Source organism: Colletotrichum paranaense (genome assembly GCF_030867605.1).
Source record: "Colletotrichum paranaense strain IMI 384185 chromosome Unknown Scaffold_3.1, whole genome shotgun sequence".
In the NCBI taxonomy this organism is placed as follows: domain Eukaryota; kingdom Fungi; phylum Ascomycota; class Sordariomycetes; order Glomerellales; family Glomerellaceae; genus Colletotrichum; species Colletotrichum paranaense.
Window position 1 is genome coordinate 2710095 of NW_026848961.1, and position 22523 is coordinate 2732617.

Here is a 22523-nt window from a genome sequence, read left to right on the forward strand (position 1 = left end):
TTGAGCTTCTTATTCTCATCTTGCAGTACCTGACACAATTTCTTCAACTCATTACACTCTTCTCAGCACGTCCTCGTAAAAAATATCCAAACTTCAAGAAGCCATTGAGCAGGTTCGTACTAATTGCCCTCTCGGGCGCGCTTTCCTAGCCGAAAGACCCTTACAGCACCTTCTTACTCCTTCGCTTTACCTTCTTTCTCGCATACATCTTTACTTCATATACCCCTCCTCTCATATATCCCCTCCCTCACACATCTTTTCCCTCACACATCTTTTCCCTCACACATCTTTTCCCTCACTTATCTTTTCCCTCATACATCTTTTCTCTATCTCTCTCACACACACGTACTATCTTCCTCTACCCTACCTGACTGATCTTAGAGGCTTGGGTAGTTACTGCCTTTCTAGTCAGACCCTTCGAGAGTTTCAAATTCTCACCGCTACGCAGCTTTACTTCATCGTTCATCGGCTACTTTTCTCTGCCGTCATTTGGTCACTATTCTAAGCCTCAAACCTCCAAATTTCGCCTACATCTTGCACTTGCGGTACTCCGAAGCTCTTCATCATGAGCTGCTTCAAATCTGGAAATGCAGTGGCAAAGGGCGCCAAGCGTCAGAAACAGCCTTTCTGTTTCGACGACGACGACGACGACGACGGTCCGGTGGAAGGCGGAGTTCGCCCAGCAATCGCCACACAAGCAGAGCCCGACATTTTCGATGAGTCTATAGAAGACATGATCGAGGAAAGTCGTCGCGACATTCATGGCAGTGGAAAGGCTGCAACTTCGTCATACCATGGCAACAGCGAGATGGACGATCTTTTTGTTTTCAGTGATGAGCGAGTTCAGAACGCTGAGGTCTTTCATGAAGCCGCTGTACCCATCAAGTCTGAGGAGTCTGACGATGACTTTGATCTGATGATCATCGACCAGGATGAAGCATCATCAAAAGCGCGAGAGCAATGGTCCAAGCCACGAGGCCCATGGACAATTGATCTTACTCCATCGTCAATGGTCAAGATAGAGCCGGTCGAGCACACTCATCACAATTCCATAAACAAGGATATCAAGCAAGAGCCCGGCGCAGAAGCTTCCGCCGATGGAAGCACCTCTTTTCACACCAGCAAGTCTTTCGTCAAGGAACTAGAGGAGAGGAAAGAAGAATTGCAATCGAAAGCAATCAAAGGTGCTCTGAGCACGGAAGAATTATCGGAAATGTGCCAGATCATCACTCAGCTCAGCCGGGCTCAAGAAGAAGTCAAAATCAGCAACAACGCGCCAACGGCGGTATCCTTCCCTGCAGCCAATATGGATCAAGCATTAGTTGAAGGCAATGAGAAGAAATCGAAGAAGAAATCGTACCCTCGCATCAAAAGTGCGGCAGAGTACTGGGCTCGACAGGAAGACAAGGACCGCAACCGCGATGCGAGAGGACAGAAGAGATCCGGGGCATCTCAGCGCAGTTCACGCGCTACCAAAAGCGCGAGAACTCTGAAAAATGCAAATACTGCTGGAGATGAGAGAGAGAACAAAAGAATTGAGCGCCAGATCGAAGCGCTGCTTCGTCCAATAGATGCGATCCAGGAACGAGCGCAAGCCGGTGACTTGACAGCTGCGCCAGTCATCATCGCGACCACGAGAGCAGACCAACTGAAGAAAATGAGAGAATCTGCACCTGAGTACTTTGAGCCCAAGTTTTTGGATCGTCAGAAAAGAGAACTTCTGGAAGCAACCAAAGCGTGGGGACCGCGCGCTGTTCGCGCCAAGGACGGCTTCTGGGAGGTCAGAGGCCTGCAGTCTCTGATGCACCACCATCAACTCATTGTTGGCGCTTGGATGATGGGTCGTGAGCTCAAGGGAACGCCCAAACTTCCCAGAGGAGGCATTCTTGCTGACGCCATGGGCTTAGGAAAGACCATCGAGACCCTTTCCTGCATTGTGGGCAACCAGGCGTCGGAGATGCTCCAAGAAGACGGGAAGGGAGCAACATTGGTGGTTGTTCCTTCAGGACAGATGATCAGTCAATGGATGTCCGAAGTCAAGAAGCACTGCGACAAAAAGTTCTCCAAGAACATCATCCATTTCAAAATCGGTAACAAGATGGATATTGAGCAGTTATCTTCCTTCAACATGGTGTGAGTACGGTACTACAACGTGCGTGCTCCTTGTTGATTGATGATCGTTCACAGGTTCGCTAGCTACCACCAAATCCGGGACAGCATCCCTAATGCCAAGGAGAAGCTTGAAATGCTGAAGAAGATTGTCGACCCAAAGAAATATCAGGAGTGGCTGCAAGAGTCCACCGGCGTCTTGCACCAAATTGAATGGCACCGCGTGGTGCTTGATGAAGCTCATGCAATCAAAAATCACCTCACTCACTGTAAGGAGCTGTCGACTGGTTGTCCAAGTTCACTTGCTAACTTCTGAAATTTGCAGCTGCATTCTCGTGCTTCGAACTCAAAGCCAAGCACCGCTGGGCAGTTAGCGGAACACCGCTCATCAATGCAGCTACTGGTGAGTCTAGAATATCGTCGTTAGATGACAGGAGAGACTTCTCACACCTCACAGAGTTCTTCTCCTACCTGAAATTCATTCGATGCGACGGAATTGAGGAGTTCAGCGACTACGAGAGCGAGTATCGCCCAGGGGTAGGCAGCTTTCCTGAAGCAGTAGAAGTAGGTGGAAATACTGACTTCTATCAGACTCAAAGCCGAGTGAAGCATAACAAACTCATTCATGAGGTTATGTACAGAAGGTAACATCACTACCCTGAAACTCCAAGAACTGCAGGCTTATCCATTCCACCAGAACTCAAGGCGATTACTTCATGGGTCAACCAATCCTAAACCTGCCTACTACCAATCCCACTCATCAGTACCTTAGACTCTCGATGGAAGAAATGGTCATATTCAGGTGAGTGAAAAAAACGCTCCTCAGACACGACTCAGTTGTTGATAGTGGCCAGGATGATGGAGGCCTGCTTCCGTCGGAAAATTAATCACGACATCGAGACCGGGGAGGCTTCGAAACAACTGAGGTGCTATCTCGTCATGCTACTTCGATTACGCCAGGCTTCTACCCACCCCTTCTTGCTCGAAGGAATGATGGCAGAGTATTTCACTCAGCGTGACTTGGAAGCAACTCGCAAACAACTGAAGGAGCTCAAAGGCGGTAGCACTGTCTACGACCAGATCGGCTCTTGGACTCAGAGGCACCATATTGCCAGCGAGCGCATCAGAGAGGTCATTGAGGAAACATACCGGCGCAGTCAGCAACAGATTCTAGATGACAGCAAAGAGCTACTCGACGCTCACGAGAGCCAGACTATAGAGCCAGATCACCGCAATGTCGCTGGCAGAAGTCATCCCCAGTCCAAAGCCGGCGAGAGTACTATCATGATAGCCGATGACAGCGACGAAGTCGACAGCCAAGACGAGGCAGAAGAGGATGAGGATGGCCTGGTACCAGAGAGTTTTCTTCTTCCCAGAGAACAGTCGGAGAATTCAGCGTCCTCGGACGTCGAGGCGGAGGAAGACCGACTCCAGCCTTTCGGTCATAGTGATTTCGGTCTAGCATTTGATATGTCTAAGCAACTCGAGTACCTGGAAAAGGTCATGGAGATGAAGAAGGCTCAGTGCGTAGTTTGTCGCAAAAAGCCCCCGGCGAATCCTGTCAAGGGCAAAGTGAGTAGTCGAACGCGCCGACATAATCTTCTACAGAGTCTACATAGCTAACATGAATCAAAGTGCGGTTGCGTCTTCTGCTCCAGTTGCGTTGTGTCCCACTTCGCACTGAAGGTATGAACTTTCTGCACCCCTAGGATCTTTTCTATTGCTGACTTAGGTCGGTAAAAGAGCAGGAATTGTCCAAAGTGTCGCAGGATCATAGGCCTTCCGAAGCCACTCACGCCATTCGACGACAACCACGATGGAGATGCAGAGTCTGCCACGAAGGCCCCTAATGATAAGGAGTACGCCAAAGGGTTCGACTGCACCGGATTTCAGCATGTCGAGGATGACAAGGACGATAAGCATGCAGTCAGATTCCTGCAAGTGGCAGATAGAAATCCTCATCTGCCTCTTACCTCCAGTGCCAAGTTGACGGCATTGAAGGAGACAGTTTTGAGATGGCAGGCCGAAGCCTCAGACGACAAGATTATTAGTATGTACCCCCTCGCATCTCAATTTCTTATGCTTCCTAGATGTCTGACTAAATCCTTCTAGTCTTCAGTCAATTCAACGTCGTCATGAAGATCGTCGGCCGCATGCTCGAAGCGGAAGGAATCGACTTTGCCTACCTTAGCGGGAGTCAGACCACCGAGCAGCGCAACAGGGCCGTCGATGAGTTCCAGAATGGCCACAAAATCAAGGTCCTCATTGTCTCGCTTCGCGCAGGCGGCCAGTGTCTGAACCTGACCCGGGCAAACCGCGTCATCCTCATTGAGCTCTGGTGGAACCACGCCGTGGAGCAGCAGGCTTTCGCCCGGGTTTTCCGCATCGGTCAGATTAAAGAAACCCACTTCGTGCGCTTCATCGTCGATACGCCGATTGAGCAGCGCATGCTACAGTTGCAGGCTGACAAGATCCTCTCTATTGACGCTGCGCTTCAAGATGACACGACCAGGGCGCCCAAGATTAGCCTCCAGGATATAGCTAGCCTTCTCGGCAGAGTCACGATGAGAGACGGAGTCATCCATCACGTCTCGGCTGACTACGATGAGGATGACAGCGACAGAGAAGATGACGAAGAAAACGAATCTGATAAGGAAGAAGAGGAAGACCTTGAAGGTTTTGTTGTCCCCGACGACGAAGACGAGGAGTTGGGGGGTCGCAGGTTGGCGATTCGGGAGCAGATGGGCTCCCTTTCTGACGAGTCGGAAGAGGAGTGAAGCTCCACGACCGAGAATAACCACGCACTTGGACCAAGATCAGAGCTTGGAGTTGCGCCCATATGACACGGCGCGACATGATGCAAGCAGCATCTCGTTATCTCTTCATTTTTGCGACACGTTTCTGATTTCTACAACATGCATCTTTGAACGCACCACAAGAAGGTGCTACATGTCCGAGGGACATATCCAGCCAAACTTGGACATCCTGGGACACGCCGAGACTTTACGAAATAAGAAGATTGGTCTATTCTGGCAAGGCGATAGAATTTTACGCACCCTGGATGAGGAAGGACTGCGCGTGGAAAGGACAGCCCGGGATGGACAGCTTGATGCCAATGATAGAGGCGCGGAGAGCTTTTACATGAGGAAACAAAGAAGCTATAAGGGAGGTCAGAGAGACATTCTTCTAAAATAATGAGCTCAGGAGACATGGAGAACAGCTTCAGCCATCGTCTCTCACATAACGCATAGACTGCTTTTCAAAATAGACTTCTCGTATTCAATCGTATTCAATTCTTCGCCGATTCCCCGCGTCGGACACCTTTATATGCAAACTTGGCGTTTTCTTGTGCCGGCATTTGCAGTCTTGGTGGACGTCTCACCACTGTCGCAAATATGTCGGCATCATTGCATACTTCGGTCCTTAGCTCCTACGGCGCTAATGGGGCCGAAGGACCGAACTTGCCGCGCGTGCAGGCCTCCTGCGCCGGAGTTTGTGGGTCCGCATCTCCGATGCTGCCGATAAATGAACCCCCCACCGCCGAGCACAGCATAGCGACCAGAGTATGATCGGGGAATTAATCAAAAATCGGTCTAGTGTGATAATGATATCTGTTCATTCAGTTCATGTGGTATCAAGGCGAAAAATGACTACGCTAACGATGTTCTCCTTCCTGCCCGTTGCCGGGCTTCGTCTTTATCCCGCCGTAATTTAGAAGGCGTCCTCCGATGTCTGGCTTGCGTGTCTATCCACGGCTTCTCTACGGCACAAAATAGACATGCATTAACAAGACCCTGTATCGACAGGCTCACAAGTGATAAAAGCACAACCACGAAGGGGCCAGCTTGCTCTGGGTTGTCCCAGCGCATGACGTGGGCGACAAAAGGAACCGCCCAAATGAGTATGTATACAAGTGGGTAAACAAAAAGTAGTCGCAGCTGGCGACGAATCTTGTCGCGAGTCTTTGCCATTCCTGTGCCGTCAATAGTAGGATGGTAAAGAAAGGGAGTATTGTTGTGGTCTATGTCAGAGTCGAGAGAGGTGCCTCGACGGAGGATTGACCAGATGTTGGCGAGCGACTTGGCTCGGGCGCTTGTTGGGCTGCTGGGTGGTTGCCACTGAGTGCTGAAGCTTCCGTGATCATATTGTGTCTGGGCCGGATTCAAGTCGACCGTATCCCGGCGTATGTAGCTTTGCGGAGGAGGCGAAATAGGTTCAAAGTTGGTGGAAAGTGGACTTGTGCTGGCCTCGAATGCACGGGGGGAGACATTATCATTGGATTCCGGGATGCGGCCATCGTCCTCGTTTCCATAGCTCGGCCAGTTCCATTGAATCTTCTGCCGGCTGTGGAGAAGCTCAATCTCGGTGGTCATAGTAGTGTTTGTGGAAGAGGTACGTTGCTGATCCGAGTCTTCCACCGAGGTTTCCGACCCGCGGCGTGATGTTGGGGTGGCTGGCACCGATGGAATATGGGCCCACTGCCCATCGTCTAACATATGTGTTGCACTCGCACGTCGCATGGCACTAAGTCGACCGAAACGCCGCATGCGAAGAGTGACATAGATATAGATGTAGGCGTAAAGCGCAACAATGGTGAGCAAGATCATGTAGCGGGGAACCCAGCTCAGGGCGAGTCTTGCCCATTCAGGGCGGGCGGGCAGGTAACAGTACTCCCCGTTGTTGACGTAGCCGGGCCAGTTGATAAACGCCAATGAAGCCATCAAAAGTGGGAAGAATGCAAAAGCGCTGAAGGCAAGACGACGGTGGGGGTACAATCCACTCTGTCGCCCGGAATGCCGCGGTCGGAAGATGTAAATGGCTGTGTGCAAAGCGATAAGCACAACAGCAATGTCCGATGCCTCTATGCCGACTGCGAGGAAGAAGCCGCTGGCTTGGCAGAATGATGACCTCGAGGCAACTGGACCACTTTTGAAGTCGACGATTGGGAATATGATGAACCACAGCGATTTCAGCATGTCACTCGACATGAGCAGCATAATGAGACTGTCAAGTTGTCAGTACAATGCCCGTTTTCCGTCTTGGTGCGAATAGCTTTGTCCAGCGAAGGCAATGCACCCCCGATTAAACGTTACTCACTCATGTCTGAAGCTACGCCTCCTCCTAGAAAACCAGTAAAAGGCGAAAGTTACAGACGCAAAACTCAATGCAGCGGCAGCAAGTGACGTGGATTGAATAATCGTCCACTGGTGATCGGTCAACCCATCGGGAATGCGGGTATAAGCCGTATCTATACGGCTGCTGATAACTTCGGGCGGCGACGCAGCTGGTGATTGTGATGCACCAATGTTGTCCAGTGCGCGGGGCCACGGTGCCATGACGGCTGTGGTTTCCTGGACACCGGACGTAACCTTGGAGTCGGCGGGATGATTCGTTTTACGTGGGAGGCTTCGGATTCCTCATGATGATATGATCGTGACCACTTAGACGACCCTCGTGCTTGGTGTTGGCGTTTGTAAAGTCGGCGATGAAGCTGCGAATCTGCTTGTATGCCCCTCGATTTTTGTCCTTGTCCAACTGCGGGTATCTGCGATGTGCTCGTTTTTTGACCCGTCATTCAGCTTCCCTGCAATGTGTAACGCTCGCTTCGATGTCCGTAGATCCCCCTCTCGTGATCGGCCGGCCCTTTTTAAGATATTCGTAGATCAGTGGGCGAAACTTTGTTTCCGTGGTGCTTTGTTTGCCTCGATGACCGAAAACAGTTACAACTTTGGGTACAGCGATTACCCGAGCCACGGTCTTGCGGGGGAAATTTCCGGTCGTGTACGGACCAGGATGGAAGTTGAATGTTGGATTGGCTGGGAGATACAAATTTCCTTCTTCTCGTCAGATGGCCAGAGGTTGTGGGAGAGGATAGGTTGGTGGTTATAGGGAAAAGGTGATGGTACGTAAGTCCTATTTTGGTAAGCCTTCAGCCTTCAATGAGCAGGGTCTGTGGAATATGAGGTCCGTCCTCCGCCTGGTATCGGATTGTCGCTCAGGAAAGGGCGACAGAAGCTTAAAAAGGGACGGACGCAGGCGAGACATTTGACCGCGAATAGGGGAGACGGGGGTCGGAGGCGCTCAAAAAAGCAAGACAGGCTATTAGCGTCGTGATTTGGGGCTTTTGGGCGGATGTCAGCTTGGCCAATAAACAGGCGGCCAAGGGAATAGGCATCCGGTGCGGTGTGGTGGTGTCTGTGTGTTTGTGCGTCGATCGTGTGATTGGGGGCGTGGAGAGCGGTGAGGGCGTCTGTCGAGCGAGCCAGCATGCTTCGAGCTTGACTTCGTTGGCGTCGGTGTGTGGCAGAGTGTAAGAGTTTGGTGGTTGATAGGTACTGCTGAGCCGAGGGGGGTAGACAATAGGGGGGCGTTTGCTACCTATAATCCTCGCTGGTTTGGGGGTCGGCGACCTCAGCAAAACGAGAGACATGAAAGAGACAAGTCACTTGCTGGTACTCCGTATAGTCGGCGGCACAGGGGTAAGGAGCACTGCAAAGCGGCTGGGTTGGGTCGGATGGCGGGCTAGCAGTCTGGGTCTACTGGACTCGTTTTCTTGTCTGGTTCGCCAGGCGCTTGTTGAACAAAAAGCAAAAAGCGTGTTTGTTTCCCAAACAGGGCGGTTATGCATCTGAGGTGATGGTACCAAACTGAGGTAAGCAGCGATGTGGGCGGATGGGGGAACAACGAGGTGACGATCAGTGATGACGATGTGCATTCGCCCATTCCGTGTGATCCCCAGGACAGCCGTGACTTTCTCACGATGCGATGCGTATGGTCAGAAAGGTGCCGACAACCTCGCCCTATGCAGCAGACAGCCGAACAGTATGCAAGTGCTCTGCTCTGCCTTGTTGGTGGTATTGGTCGAGTTTGCTCATCAGCAGAGCTCTAAGCAGGCCCATGACTAGCTTCAGCGAACCGAGACAAGTGACGAATGGCGGAAACCACAAGCACCACCTAGCGAGTAGTTTTTGGTTTAACGAGAGTTTCGTTTGCGAAATCGGGCCTGGATGCGGTGAGGCAAGAGGGACAAGAAACCCGGCCAACCAATGCCGTTATAGCTTGTAGGTATTTTGGCGGAAATCTCGCCCGTCAGCCGCCGTCGGCTAAAGTCACGTCGGGTTGGAAACATTCCAAAACATGAATGTCACTGAGTGGTTGATGGGACAGTGACGCGATGGCCATAACCAGATCTAAGTTCATCCACGGATGCGGAATGGCCGTCGCTGAGCGACTTTGACCTTCGCTGCCCTGTGCCCGGGAACGGCACTGAACGCCTGGTAATCTGTGGGTAGAGGTAGAAGTGCCGGCATGATGGTGGGGGATGGGGACCGTCCACTCCTTGGCTTCGCTATGAAGGGAACAGCTCAGCTGGTGGTCGAGGCAATATTGCTGTGTATGTGGTGGTCCGCAAAGACAGAGTCTGTACGCGCGTTGCATAACAAAGCAACTTGTGCAGAACCAAGCCCGTTCGAACGTAGTGATGATCGAGCTCAGTAGAGATGTAGAGGTAGAGGAACGCAGGAATAGTCAAGACAGGAGGTGTGGCTTTGACGGGTGCGCAGGGACTCTCTAGCGGTGCGTTTCCCGAACTTGCGGTTTGCCAGGTGACGTGGACGGGACGTTGTATATTCAACCATCCCTTCAGGTTGAAGCCGAAAACGGGCAACGGATGCGCCGATTGGCGTTGTATGGAGAGAATTGGATAGAGGAGCGCCAGGTTGAGACGGAGGAGCCATGAGCGCTTGGCTCGGTAAAGGCCCGGCACTGATGCTGACGTGTGCAAAGCATGTATCGAAAAGCCCCGAGGGCCGCGGCAACATTACGGTAACAAATGTGTGCTCATGGCGGATCGTGAAGATGCGCAGTTGCATTGTAATGTGAAAATAAGATCCCGTCTCGACGCAACGTGAGTTGGTGAGATGGATTGGAGGGTGCGATGCGGTGTCACAGATGGAGAGAATGCGCAAGTGGCACGGGATTCTAAAGTGGGATAATTGGAAGGCACGACGGGCACATGGCCGAGGCAAGGAGCACGGGCGGGAACAGCTCATGATCGGCAAGAACCAAGCAACCCCAGAAATGAGGCAGGAGCTGGCGCAGCCAATGTACCTTTTTATACGGACAGAGCTGAGCTGACTACCTACCTAGGGACGACGGGCAGGAGCTGAGGTTGCAGCAACGTGAGCAGGAAGGAGAGACATGAGGTAAGGTAGCCTAGGTTCTTGCCTTCCATGGTGGTTGTTCGTAGAGCTGCAGGTGCAGGTCACGGTGCACAGGGCACGAGATGCGCTTCCCTTTCCTTTTTCCATCTGTCCAAGAGGCACCACTAACCAACCAATACGTACTTCGTACAGCGCACCTATACCTTACAGAAGGAACGAATAGATATGAGGCAGGTACGAATGGGCACAATTAGGTTAGAAGAGAATGGGCAATATCTCTTGAGGTAAGGTCCCTAACCTCAGGTACACCAGAGCCGGCCCTCAACGCTTTGAACACCAACCAGACTTCCTCATACACCTGGTAGGCTGGTCCGCATAGCGCTCAGTCTTCCGCCCATCAGTAGCATCTCGGGATCGTATTGATGATCGGCTTGTCAGACTTCCATCCTGGGCGCTGAAGTGCTTCACCTGAAGATGATGAAGAAAGACCTAGCTCCGAGGAGACGAGATGTGCCTGCAGTTGCTCCTTGCTTGTTGCACGGGGCAGCCGCTTGCATTGGACGCACTTGCCTACCGTTCTTGGGGTTCACATGCCCTCCTTCCTTCCCTGCCATGATCTGCCGCCATCACCCGGCATTTTAAACTTGAGCGAGCGTCTAACCACCATTACTACCGCTATTACTGCTCTCTTCGCTGCATTCATTGTTACATCATATCATGTACTGAGCGTACCTTTCAAGGCCCAGGGACACAGTAATATGGCGAACAAGAATAAGAAGCAGAGCCTTATTTCATCTTCCTGCCCGGCTCATGCTCTTGCCCTGTCCTTGTCATGTTAGGTACTTGCCTTGCAGTGGCTGGCCCGAGCGTCGCATCCGATGCCCCATGTGAAGCACGAGCCACGGGAAGAGATCGACCCCCTGTCTGGTCTGTCCAACGAGGTGAGGAACAATGACGGATGCTGTTCGCTTGCTGGAATGACGGGGGTACCTTGGCTACGTACCTCGAGACACCCCATGAGTAAGCCAAGGTACTTCGTACGCTCCTCAGCTCCTACTCACCGACTCCGAACTTCATCCAAGGGACTGTTGTCTCCCTCTTCCTCACCACCTTGCAGACAACTAATCGGCTCCGATTTTTTTGGACTATCGGCGGCATATCCATAATTTCTTCGAGGCATCTGATCTCGCTGATCCGAGTCATCTTGAAGCACTTCACGATCTCCAGGGGCGGTGAAACACCGCCGTTTCCGCGCCTCGCTGGCAGCAGCAACAACTGACCAAGGACGGCGCCGACGGCCATCTTCATCTCTGACGGCAACTTGGCCGGCGTACCTAGCTCAAGCGAAACGTATCTACTGTACGTTATCCGAAGCGTCAATCCAAAGTGCACATATCCATACATGACATCCTGGCAAGCTGGGTAGGGTATCAACTACCCGTCCACCCCATCCTCGTCGTTGGTATGGCTACCGATCCGAGACGCTAGGCACCATGCCCTGTGTTCCCCCTTCTGGGTTCTTGTGTTTTGGGAACAGGACTACGTCCGTATTTTTCTTTTTCGATGGGACAACCAGCACCACATTCCTCCCTCTCCAAACTTTGTAGCCGACAGCGACAAAGACATGACCACCATTTCCGTCGCCCATTGGATCAAATGTGGGCTGGTTCGTCCTTCCAGCCCAGTTCGCAATCTCTTGTGAGTTGCAGATGCAGACAGTCTGTTGAGCCGAGAACACAAGCGCGAGACAGGTCTCGGCGCCATTGGGGTTATCTTGGTTCTCTTCACGCCGACATAATCTCCCTACCTAGCTAGGTACCTACTTTCTCGCATGTTGCAGTGTGCGTCCTAACACAATAGGAACAGGCTCTACAGTCACATGATGGCTTGCTGCTATCGAGATTGAATTTACGGAAACCGCACCATGAGACGGGTATGTTCAGCGCCATCTGGTTATCGTGCCTCAGCAGGGTCATTACATGCAACGCTACTCAGTATGCTTTCGTCACCCGCACACCATCACCGAAGAAATGCAGACCACTCTCGCTCGCGTCGGTCATCCTGTGGACCAACAATCCAAAAAAGCTCTGACCCCATCTGTTAGCCTTTGCCCTTTCAAACCGCCTGCGGTCGCCTACGGTAGCCTGCAGTATGTGCCTAGGAATACGAAGACAAATTTACCCTCTTTTAGCTCTGGGTCCGACTTTTAAAATCCTTTGGACGAAAAGCAAAGCCTTTGGTGTCTGTCCTTCAGGTGTCAATTGTCAATTGCGCAACACGTGTCGGAAAAGGAACAGACACCTCTTATGTGCCGCTCTCCGCCTCCACGCAGCGTCGTGGCAGACCGTCGCCCTGACCCTGAGCCTAGGTATTCCCAATCCCGATTTAGCTGGTGCCATATTCGGGCGTTTACCACCACGCAAGCACCTGAACCGGGCTCATTCTTCCCGCAGTCCTTGCTCAAACGGGGTAATTTGGTTGCCCGCCGACCCTTGTCTAACGCTGAAATCGCCATCTGCCGAGCATCGTCCAGATCTTGCTTGCGCAACATTCCCATGATTGGCTGATTGCATCGATTATTCCCACTCGAGCCGTGCCATCCTGGTCGGTGATGGAAAGCTTAACCTTCATTCCGGGACTTGGACCATTGTTGTCGGTGAGCCAGGTTAGGCTGTCCCTGCCAGTCAACCAACACACAACCCGCTCCAAGCAGTCAGGCGCACATATTTGGGCTCTCCTCAACCAACTTACTACCCAGCAGGACACTATTCGTCATTCATGCGCTTCCTAAGTATCCATCTCGGCTTCCTTTCGACCCCGAGGTCTTGTAATCCTGCGGAGGTTGGGGAAACTGTAAATATCCTATAACTATCCCAGTCCTGACCCAGAGCATCTTAGTCGACGTGGCGCCTGACTACTTTGTCCTGGCGCTCCTATCGGTTCTGTGGGGGACCATTCGTCCGAATTCAATGTTGTCATCACGCCCTTCACATACGCGGATAATTACTCTTCCTCTATGTCCATCTTCCCTGGCTGTGCTTGACGCCCCTCCAAGGTTAGCGTTACGAAAGACCGAAACCGATATTCTGCACGGCGAATACGTTTGCGAACGGACATTATGGGCAGCTCCATTTCGGGGTAGCTTGGAAGGTCTAGTCCGCGTTCGCCGTTCAGCCACTTAGAGGGCAAAGCCGGTAAGCATGTCGGGTCTTTGACCTGTTGCAACCTGTAAGCCCTCTGAGTTCGTTTGAGAAAACCGTTACCCGCTCGCAACCATCTAAACTCTCAGATGACGGCCCTATTCATACCTCGGAGGGTTCTGGCAGGACCTCCTACAACACCTGAGCACACTTGAGTTGAGCAACCTAGGTTATCCCGTAGTCCCGAAGCGACTCAACTTTCCGAGTTCAAAATCGAGGCTCGGACACGTGCGACCAAACTTGAAGATCAATGAATACAGTCTGGCTAATGCCCAAGATCATGCGCCACCTCTGCTCAAACAGCACGCATCCTGGTCTTGGCATTTTAATGCTTTACTTGCCAACCTCACCAAATCCCTTCCATGCAGCCTTTAGAAGCTATGTAGGCAGACTCAACTAGCACAAACTCTTGCCAGCAAGAAACATCTTCACACGGGTGTTTCGATCAACCTCTACGGTCTTGCCGACTTGGGTATTGCTTACTTCGTATGTAGGCGATCGCCGATATTCTCCTTGTCGCAACTTGACCTCGTACCGTGCCGTCATCTACGAGCAGAAAGAAGTTTTGCGTTCTCGCTGCTTTGAAGGAGGCAGAAATCTGATCTTGGAAGCTTCGTTAGACATTCCTCAAAGGGCAATGTTGATACAACACTCGTAGGACGAGATGTCTCTCTGTTGTCAAAGAGTATTTGGCGCGAACGTTGTTTGTTCTTGGCATGGGTCCAGTTACGTACAATGACCAGTCGCGCGCCTATCGTTACCCGCGTTTTTTCAGACGAACTTCAACTCGCCGCCCCGGTTTGCCGAGTCCAAACTATGCATCCAATACTACCCGGGACATCTACCGTTTCACAAAGAACCCAGCACTCAAATCATCTTATAACTGGGCTCATTGTGGGGGAGCTATGGCAACGCCATGGCCACACTCATGATCATGGAGATCATCAGATGACCGGTCACTGCCTCGTTTACCTTTTTTTTTTGTCGTTTTTAATGCCCCCCACGGAGAAATCTAGTGAGTGCAGGATGGTCCTCTGAGGACAACGCCTTTTGCGAACGGCTTCCGTAGACCGGGCTTGGGCCAACCCAGCCCTATGAATGGAGACATCGACAGAACAGGGAAACCCCTGTGTCCAAGACTACCTTCGAGGACGGAATGAGTCACAGACCTGTCGTTCGTGATGTCACCCCTTTTCACAGCTGCTTCCGTTACCCGAATTAACCGAGGCCGGAGGGCACGTCCGACGGAGTCGAGTCCGAACGGGGAAACTATCTTTGTAAGTGTTGCACGATAGCTACCAAGATGCCGAGCCTTGATTTTCTTTCTCCCGCAGAACGGATTGGGCCCGGCATAGTTGTGTAAGTAATCGGCCTTATTTGCGAACATGTATTTCATTATTCGGCAACTTTCACATGGTTCTTCAAGCATGTAAATGTTTTTTGTTTTTTTCAATGAGTGACCAGCCTGAAAGTTCAATCTAGTTCGATGTGTCTGACGCAGTGTCTATGGGAATTGCTCTATGAAATGTGTAAATATATCGGGAATTAGTGCAAGATAATGAAAATCAGAAACTCCGTGATGCCAATGATGTATGAGCCCATTTCGTCAACGACCGAAAGATGGAAGAATTGTAGTCAACCCCTCTACGCCCAAGTCTCAGCTCGGGACCCAAATTCTCTCCGCAGCATCTTCTTCTCTGATAACGCCAAGCTGCAACTCGACCAGCTCCTTGTATCGCTGTGGAGCTGTCAACTTGATGAGTTCAAGCTCGCTAAAGAGCTGGATGCTATGACCGTCATCTTGGAGGCAATGATCAATCTTTTCGGACTTCGCGGCCTGCAATTCGCAGATGCGATCATCGACGGTATCCTTGACCTTTATGTCAACCGACGACGCAACTTGCATCTGGCCGACGCGGTGGACTCGGCCGTCGGCCTGCTTCTCAGCCGACTCGTTCCACCACGAGTCGATGCGGATGATCTTGCTTGCGCAAGTAAGATTCAAAGCTTGACCGCCGATTCTGAAGGATGCGATCTGGAAAGTGAGTTAGCACGATCATGTCAGTACGTAACATGTATGATGTTGCGGGCAGGCTGAGCAGATCAAATTGCAGAGGCGCTTACCAAGACTTTGATATCTTTGTTCTCCTGGAAGGCATCGATGGCTTTCTTCTTCTGAGTCTCTGTCAAGCCCCCATTGAGGTAGACAAATGTAATATCCTTGGCGTTCAAAGCTATACCCAAAGCTACGGCAGTCTTGGTGAACTCGTGGAAGACTGTCATGATGTCAGCCTGCCAAAACTCATTATTCGAGAGGAACCCAACTCGGGGAGTGGCTTAGTAGGGACTTACCGATGGTTTTTGGGCTCTGGATCTCGTATCTTCTCTGGTTTATATCATTCTTGTCCCAAACTTTGATTCGCTCTTGCTGGTACTGAACGATCAGGTTCATTGCCACAGTGAGCTTGGTGCCGAGAGGCATCTTGCCTTCGTTCTCTCGCATTCCTTGCTTGATGAAGGAAATGCCTTCGTCTGCAAGTTTTGGGAGCACGCCATTGAAATCAGCCCCGTACTTCTTGTTGATGAATGCCCTCATTTGCCTTTCTCTTGCCACCTGCGAAGGCTTGCCAACAGTTTTCTTTCTTTTCAATCCTCTACCAGAAGACAGAGTCTGGGCTGACGATGATGGGTCTGCTGCGGCCTCGGTCTCATCCAGTCTGTCGCATTCAGCCTCCTTGGTGGCGAGGGTCATGACCATTCTGACATCAACCTCCTTATCGTAGTCGGTTTTGCAGCCCTTTTGTTGGCAGACGCCCTCCTTTGCTTTGAATTGCCATGTGTCTCGAAGACAGTCGCGGCAGAAAACGTGGTTGCACTGAGGAACAAACTATTAGTATATCAGAGGTTTCACACAGAGAGCAAACGGTGAAGCAACTCACTGTGTCGATGATCTGTGGTTCTTCAATGCTCCCTATTCCACAAATGCCACACTTGTTGAAGCTCATCGTAGCCTCGTTATGTGTGTAACGAATTAGAGATCGTAGGGAAAGTTGTTGTCCCATTGGGACACCATCCCCGGCCACGCCGTCGCTGAAGACTCCCAGACTGTTGAACATATGTTCTAGTAGTTCAGGTGCGAGCTCCGTCCTGAGGCCTTTCTCGATGCCATAGGGGTGTGAAATGAACTGTCTCTGGCGAGTCGTACGAATGCTTTTGAGTTTCTTGCTGATTTCCTTATCCTCAGACTTACCGTAAGCTTCTGTCATCAGACTGCAAGCAGCGTTAGGTGTTGTGAACTCGAAGATGTTGTTCCTTTTAGGTAGGCTTCTGACTTACTCGTAGGCCAACCTTTCTTGCTTGGATAGCTCAACCCATCTGACTTCAGTTTTGAAGGGCGCCATGTTCCTAAGGATTGGCTCGCCGAGGAACTCATCTTTTTCAGTCCTGCGAAAGTTATTATCTGATATCTGCGCCGATTATATTGCTGTAAACTACTCACCGTCTGTAGGTGCAGACGTACATCAGGGCGTCAAGTTGAGTTGACTTTGGGTAGTACCACAAATTAGTACCTCTAGATGATTTCACAACGTATAGATATTGCAATTACTCACCGATTCCGGAAACGCGGCTTTGAAGTCTTCTTTCGTCTTCATGTTCTCAACTCGGAGCGTCTTGACGATAGAAAACGTTTCTGCGCCATGCGTCAGCGGGATCATCTTATGTTACAGGGCATAAATGGAACGGTGGAGTTGCGATCGCCTCAAACCTTTATCTGCTTTGTCAATCAAAGGCGTTGCGCTGAGAAGCCATATGTTTTTGGTCGTTAAAAAGTTGCAAGCATTGAAGACTTTTATGCATTGTATCATTAGTATACAAATTTCAAATGATTGACGGCATGGAGCCGTGGAAGATAGAACATAGCCTTCGTGTTTGTGTTCTTGATTTCATGGGCCTCATCTAAGATGACCCTGTACCACCTGACCGAGAAAACTTCGCCGGCTACTTCTCTAAAAGCCTTTTCAAAATCTTCCCCTTCTTCACAGTCTTTCTTGAGTTTCCTCATGACTTGATCAGAAGGAAGGCTGAGCACCAACTCCTGGTAGGTTGTGATGCTGGTGACTAAGTGTCAGCAAGGCTAAGAATGCAGGGAAGTCGTGACTTACACGATCTTGTAACGCGAGATGTCGCCACCAGAGGCTGCATGAATCTTGCGTTTATAATAGTAAACCTCCTTAGGGCCGATGCATTCCACATGAGCGGAAATCTCTTGCTGCCACTGCCTCGCAACCACCTCTTTGGGTGCGATGATCAAGGTCGCCCCAGAAAACCCGTCCGATGAGGCGTTCGTAGGAGGGTTGCCGACGATGCACGCCAAGGACACCATCGTCTTTCCCATGCCCATCTGGTCGGCCAGAACACCGCCGTACGGCGGTGCGAGACCATTTTCCCGTTTCACCATCCACGCAGCTGGCGTTAATTGCCACTCAATAAGCTTTGTGCTCTTGACCATGCCCTTAAGGCCGTAGCGGCGGCTGTTGTTCGCCAAATCTGTGTAGGACTCGATCATGCCATGCCCGAAGACTTTCCTACCCTCGTTGACGTCCCGACCCTGGGTGCCACTCCGGCGATTGTCGTTTCCAGTATTCTTCCTCTGAGAAATGTCTCTTTGCCTCGCTGCGCTCGAAACCTTTGTCATTTTACTAAGAGGTAAACAAATTGAAGGAGCCTTGATAGCATCCTGAGACGCTTCAGGGGGGTGACTGGTCGTCGGCATTGCGTTTGAGTTCATCTCCCTCGTTCTTCTCGGTCTTTTGGCCTTCGGAGGCACAATGTCTAAAAGTTCATGACTGATCGGCCTCTTCTTGGCGAGTTCCTTTCGTACCTCATTTCTTAGGCTTCTTAGAATCTTATCGTTTACCACTCTCTCGACGTAATCTCTGGCATTCTTTCGTCTTGGGGCCCTCTTCCTCTTCTGGGGTTTGAGGTTCGTCGTCGGTTTCGGTGTAACCTGGTGACCCTCTTCTCTCATCTCCGACTCAGAGCCATCATCGGAGTACTCGCTATCGCTAAGCGACTCGTAGCCTGACTCGCAGTCTGAACCTGGTGCATCGAGTACGAATCTGTCTGTATATCCCTCTTGTTTGACGAATAGATCCCCGTCGTGCTGATCAGAGGCTGCGAAATCGACGTCACGGCCCAGTGTAGTGTGCGATGACTGCGATGCTTCTCTGTCTGATTCTGCAATGCCCCAGTCATTCTCTTCGGAAGGATCCATGACGGCTTGTGCAGTATGTTCTAAGACTCTTAAATGAAGAGACTCATTCGTTCGATCGTGTGGCCAGACTAGGTCATTGACCAAAAAATGCGAGAGTGTCGCTGCAGTGAAAAAGAAGAAAAGAACAAGTAGTCAAATTACTTTTCGTTGAGATCAAGGAAAGAGAGATGGGATATGAAGCTCTGTGATGTGTTGTTGTAGTTGAGTCAAGTAAGAGTTGCTTGGACTGAACAACTTGGATGCCTCAAGCAAAGTGAGTGGAGTTATAGATGAGGGTAAGTAAGAGAAGCCATGTAATGATTTGATTGATCTCTGAAGCGCGCGGAATGTGAGACCGGTGAGTTGGTGTGAAGGAGGGAAGTGAGAGGCAAGGTTGAGTGAGTGAAGAGGAGTCCATTATATAGACTTGGGAGCATTGGGAGGGCGGCAACAGATCAGGCTGGCAATAGGAAAGAGCTCAGAATAATTGAGGGAAGGAGGTCGCTCTTTTGAAGTGATTCTCTTGCCTGGGGAAAGAACCAATGCCATGGAAAGCCTACCCCACTGTTTCCAAATTTGGGAATAACCTCAAGATGCTGAGCGGCTTACCTCGGTGTCTCGGTGAGGAAAAAATACTCGGTGAGTCTCACCGATAGCATTTCACCGCCCTAGTGGCAGAATATAGGCCCCACTAAATTTTCATCGACCCCACGCCTGGATGGCATTTCTCAAAGCACTAGCGACAGCAAATTTAGGCGTTTTCCACCACTGCCAATTCAACACCGCCGCCATGTCTTCCAAATCTGGCAAAAATGGCAAGGCCGCCGACTCTCGTTTCGCAAACTTCGAGACCGACCCTCGGTTCCGACTTCCCTCGAAGAAGCACACCAAAACCAAGATCGACAAGCGTTTCGCGCATGCACTAAAGGACGAATCCTTCACATCCGGCCCAAAAGTTGACCGATACGGCCGCAAAGTCAAGTCCGACAACAAGAAGAAGGCGCTGAAGAACCTATACGAGGCAGAGGACGACGAAGAAGACTCAGACGAGGGTGAGGACATCGAGGTCGAGGCCGACGATGTTGTCCAGCGCGAGCTGGCAAAGGCGGATGCCAAGTACGACCCTGCTCGCGGCGGCGGCTTCTCCGAGTCCGAGTCGGAGTCCGAATCTGAAGATGACGAGTCCGACGAGGAAGAAACGGCTGTCGCTGACCCCAAGGCTTCCGTGTCTCGTCTGCGCGATGAAGAGGCACAGGTCGAGGAGGGCGAGGTCACGAACCGGATAGCAATTGTGAACCTGGATTGGGACAACATCAAGTCGGCCGATCTGTTTGCTCTTTTTCACAGCTTCTTGCCTTCAACTGGCGGGCGCATCGAAAAGGTTGCAGTCTACCCAAGCGAGTTCGGCAAGGAGCGCATGCAGCGCGAGGAGCTGGAAGGACCCCCTAAGGACATTTTCAAGAAGGATGACTCTGAAGAGGAGAGCGAGGACAGCGAGGAGGAAGACGAGGCGATCAAGAAGGAGCTGTTGGAGGAGGGTGACGCCGACGACTTCGACCACGACGCGCTGCGCAAGTACCAGCTGGATCGGCTGCGGTACTTCTACGCTGTCATGACCGTCTCTGACAAGGCGACAGCGCAGAAGCTCTACGAGGCGACCGACGGCACGGAATACGCGTCTTCTTCAAACTTCCTCGACTTGCGATTTGTACCCGACGATACCACATTCGACGACGAGCCTAGAGACGAATGCGACAAGTTGCCGGAGGGATACAAGCCTGTTGAGTTCACTACCGACGCTTTGCAGCACTCCAAGGTTAAGCTCACCTGGGACGTCAACCCCGATGATGCCGCCCGCAAGGCTTCCATCAACCGCGCCTTCACCGGAAGTCGTTCGCAGATTGAGGAGAACGACCTGAAGGCCTACCTGGCCAGCGACAGCGAAGACTCCGGCGAGGAGTTTGCGGGATTCGACGATGAGGAAGAGGCCGAGGATGAGGAGGAAGCGGCCGAGAAGCCCAAGCTTTCCAAGAAGGAGCTCGCCCGTCAGAAGATGCGAGAGGCTCTTGGCCTCGGCGCCGAGGAGGAGAAGAAGTCATCCAAGAACGCCCCCGTCGGTGAGATGGAGATTACATTCACGCCCGCTCTGACGGAGAGCAAGAAGAACAAGAAGCCCGAGGAGGAGGAGACGACGATCGAAAAGTACCAGCGCAAGGAACGCGAGCGCAAGGAGGCCAAGCGTATTGCCGCGCGCGCCAGACGCGAGGGCAAGACCGGCGCCCCCGTCGCCGAGGAGGCCGAGGAGGTCGAGGTCGCGGACGACAGCGCGGAGGACCTCGGCTTCGACGACCCCTTCTTCACGACCGACGAGCCGGTCAAGACCAAGACTTCCGTCCGCAAGGAGGAGCGTCTCGCGAAGCGCGCGGCGCGCGAGGCCGAGGAGAAGGAGAAGGCGGAGCACAAGAAGCAGCTGGAGCTCCTGATGGCGGACGACAACGTGGATGGGGCGGAGCACCTGGATCACTTTGACATGAATGAGATTATGAAGGCGGAGAAGGCCAAGAAGAAGAAGGGCAAGGCCGCGAAGCGGTTGGCCAAGAAGGCGGCTGCCGACGGCGAGAAGCTCGGTCTGCAGGAGGACTTCAAGATGGATGTCGGCGACGATCGTTTCAAGGCCGTCTTTGATAGCCACGAGTTCGCTATTGATCCCAGCAACCCCAAGTTCAAGGGCACGGAGGCGATGCAGAAGTTGTTGGAGGAGGGTCGCAAGAAGAGAAAGGCTGGCGGGGACGTGGAGGATGTGCCTGTGGAGAGGGAGGGCAAGAAGGCGAAGAAGGCCAAGAAGGTTGGCGGCGGCGACGATGATGAGGAGTTGAGCCGGCTTGTTGCGTCGGTGAAGAAGAAGGCGGCGAGCAAGGCTGGCAAGAGATGATTGCGGGTCATTTCTTTGTTCTCGCGCATTGGTGTTTGATTCGAGGCGTGTTTGTGGTCATACCCTAGAATAGAGGTCATACAAAAGTTATTGCAATGTACAAAGCACATGTTCATAATAATGGGTATCGAGGATTATGCGAAAAGGCAGTTGAGTTCTTGATTTCGTGACGCTGATTTATGAGTTGCTTCCTTGGGTATCTCATGCTCGTGGAAAGAACCACCCAATGCCCCCTGGAGCCGCACTTTCCATTCTTCGAAGATGTTCGGCCTGGGATTGTCTCGCTGATGACTCTGCCCTTATCCTCGTTGGGCGCTATGCTCCTGAGTTCGCTGTCCCATTCCGCTGCTCTCTTCATGACATCTTCGTCCACTCGTAGCTCAAGAGCCAAAGAAGGCGCGGACGGCAAGTTTGATAAGGCGAGGCGTGCCGATCCTTGCAGAGATGAGGAAATTATCAAGTGTAGGTTTCGGGCGAGCTCGTGTGGCAACAGATGTCCCCGTCCGACCTTGGGCATCGCCGTTGTCGTTGGACATGGGAAGGCCGGTGTAGGGATCCCACTCCATGTCTTCCTCGTAGATGGAGCCGAGCATGCTTGCGATCCAGACGAGGTTGGCGAGTATGAGGGTGAGAAGGACGCCTCTCAGGGTAGCTTCATTGTGTGAATAGGTGGGAGGCATAGTCTATTCTGGGCGTGGTTATGGAGGCTGAAATATATCCCGGTGAAAGTCGAATGTTGAGTTTGAAGAGGGGAAGAATTGAGATGCGACCAAGAACGTCAAGGCAGGAGTGGGAAGGAGCCAGAAAAAAGAGAGGTCTCATGATGTAGCCTGTGACGAATACCTCAGTTCTTTATGTAGTCAGCC

General features: G+C 51.8%; 7 protein-coding genes across 7 annotated transcripts; 2 read left to right on the forward strand and 5 right to left on the reverse strand.

Moving 5' to 3' along the window:
- Positions 1 to 565: 565 nt before the first annotated feature.
- On the forward strand, positions 566 to 4886 carry CPAR01_04486 (SNF2 family domain-containing protein; the record flags this gene model as incomplete). The annotated part of the gene is made up of 10 exons (XM_060488766.1): positions 566 to 2133; positions 2188 to 2378; positions 2435 to 2512; positions 2567 to 2646; positions 2701 to 2753; positions 2807 to 2911; positions 2964 to 3681; positions 3745 to 3795; positions 3853 to 4159; positions 4222 to 4886. 10 exons carry the CDS (start codon positions 566 to 568, stop codon positions 4884 to 4886), a joined length of 3816 nt encoding a protein of 1271 aa, XP_060352972.1.
- Positions 4887 to 5854: 968 nt separating this feature from the next.
- On the reverse strand, positions 5855 to 7106 carry CPAR01_04487 (uncharacterized protein; the record flags this gene model as incomplete). Its single annotated transcript, XM_060488767.1, has 2 exons — positions 5855 to 5869; positions 5922 to 7106. 2 exons carry the CDS (start codon positions 7104 to 7106, stop codon positions 5855 to 5857), a joined length of 1200 nt encoding a protein of 399 aa, XP_060352973.1.
- A 1019-nt stretch (positions 7107 to 8125) lies between these two features.
- Positions 8126 to 8539, reverse strand: CPAR01_04488 (uncharacterized protein; the record flags this gene model as incomplete). The annotated part of the gene is made up of 1 exon (XM_060488768.1): positions 8126 to 8539. One exon carries the CDS (start codon positions 8537 to 8539, stop codon positions 8126 to 8128), a length of 414 nt encoding a protein of 137 aa, XP_060352974.1.
- Positions 8540 to 9599: 1060 nt separating this feature from the next.
- CPAR01_04489 (uncharacterized protein) lies at positions 9600 to 9845 on the reverse strand (the record flags this gene model as incomplete). The annotated part of the gene is made up of 1 exon (XM_060488769.1): positions 9600 to 9845. One exon carries the CDS (start codon positions 9843 to 9845, stop codon positions 9600 to 9602), a length of 246 nt encoding a protein of 81 aa, XP_060352975.1.
- Positions 9846 to 15128: 5283 nt separating this feature from the next.
- On the reverse strand, positions 15129 to 18746 carry CPAR01_04490 (uncharacterized protein; the record flags this gene model as incomplete). Its single annotated transcript, XM_060488770.1, has 10 exons — positions 15129 to 15506; positions 15596 to 15747; positions 15824 to 16358; positions 16411 to 16741; positions 16808 to 16915; positions 16971 to 17014; positions 17083 to 17162; positions 17238 to 17318; positions 17513 to 17583; positions 17635 to 18746. 10 exons carry the CDS (start codon positions 18744 to 18746, stop codon positions 15129 to 15131), a joined length of 2892 nt encoding a protein of 963 aa, XP_060352976.1.
- Positions 18747 to 19515: 769 nt separating this feature from the next.
- On the forward strand, positions 19516 to 21657 carry CPAR01_04491 (uncharacterized protein; the record flags this gene model as incomplete). The annotated part of the gene is made up of 1 exon (XM_060488771.1): positions 19516 to 21657. The coding sequence occupies one exon, from the start codon at positions 19516 to 19518 to the stop codon at positions 21655 to 21657; it is 2142 nt and encodes a 713-aa protein (XP_060352977.1).
- A 380-nt stretch (positions 21658 to 22037) lies between these two features.
- CPAR01_04492 (uncharacterized protein) lies at positions 22038 to 22337 on the reverse strand (the record flags this gene model as incomplete). The annotated part of the gene is made up of 1 exon (XM_060488772.1): positions 22038 to 22337. One exon carries the CDS (start codon positions 22335 to 22337, stop codon positions 22038 to 22040), a length of 300 nt encoding a protein of 99 aa, XP_060352978.1.
- Positions 22338 to 22523: the final 186 nt, after the last annotated feature.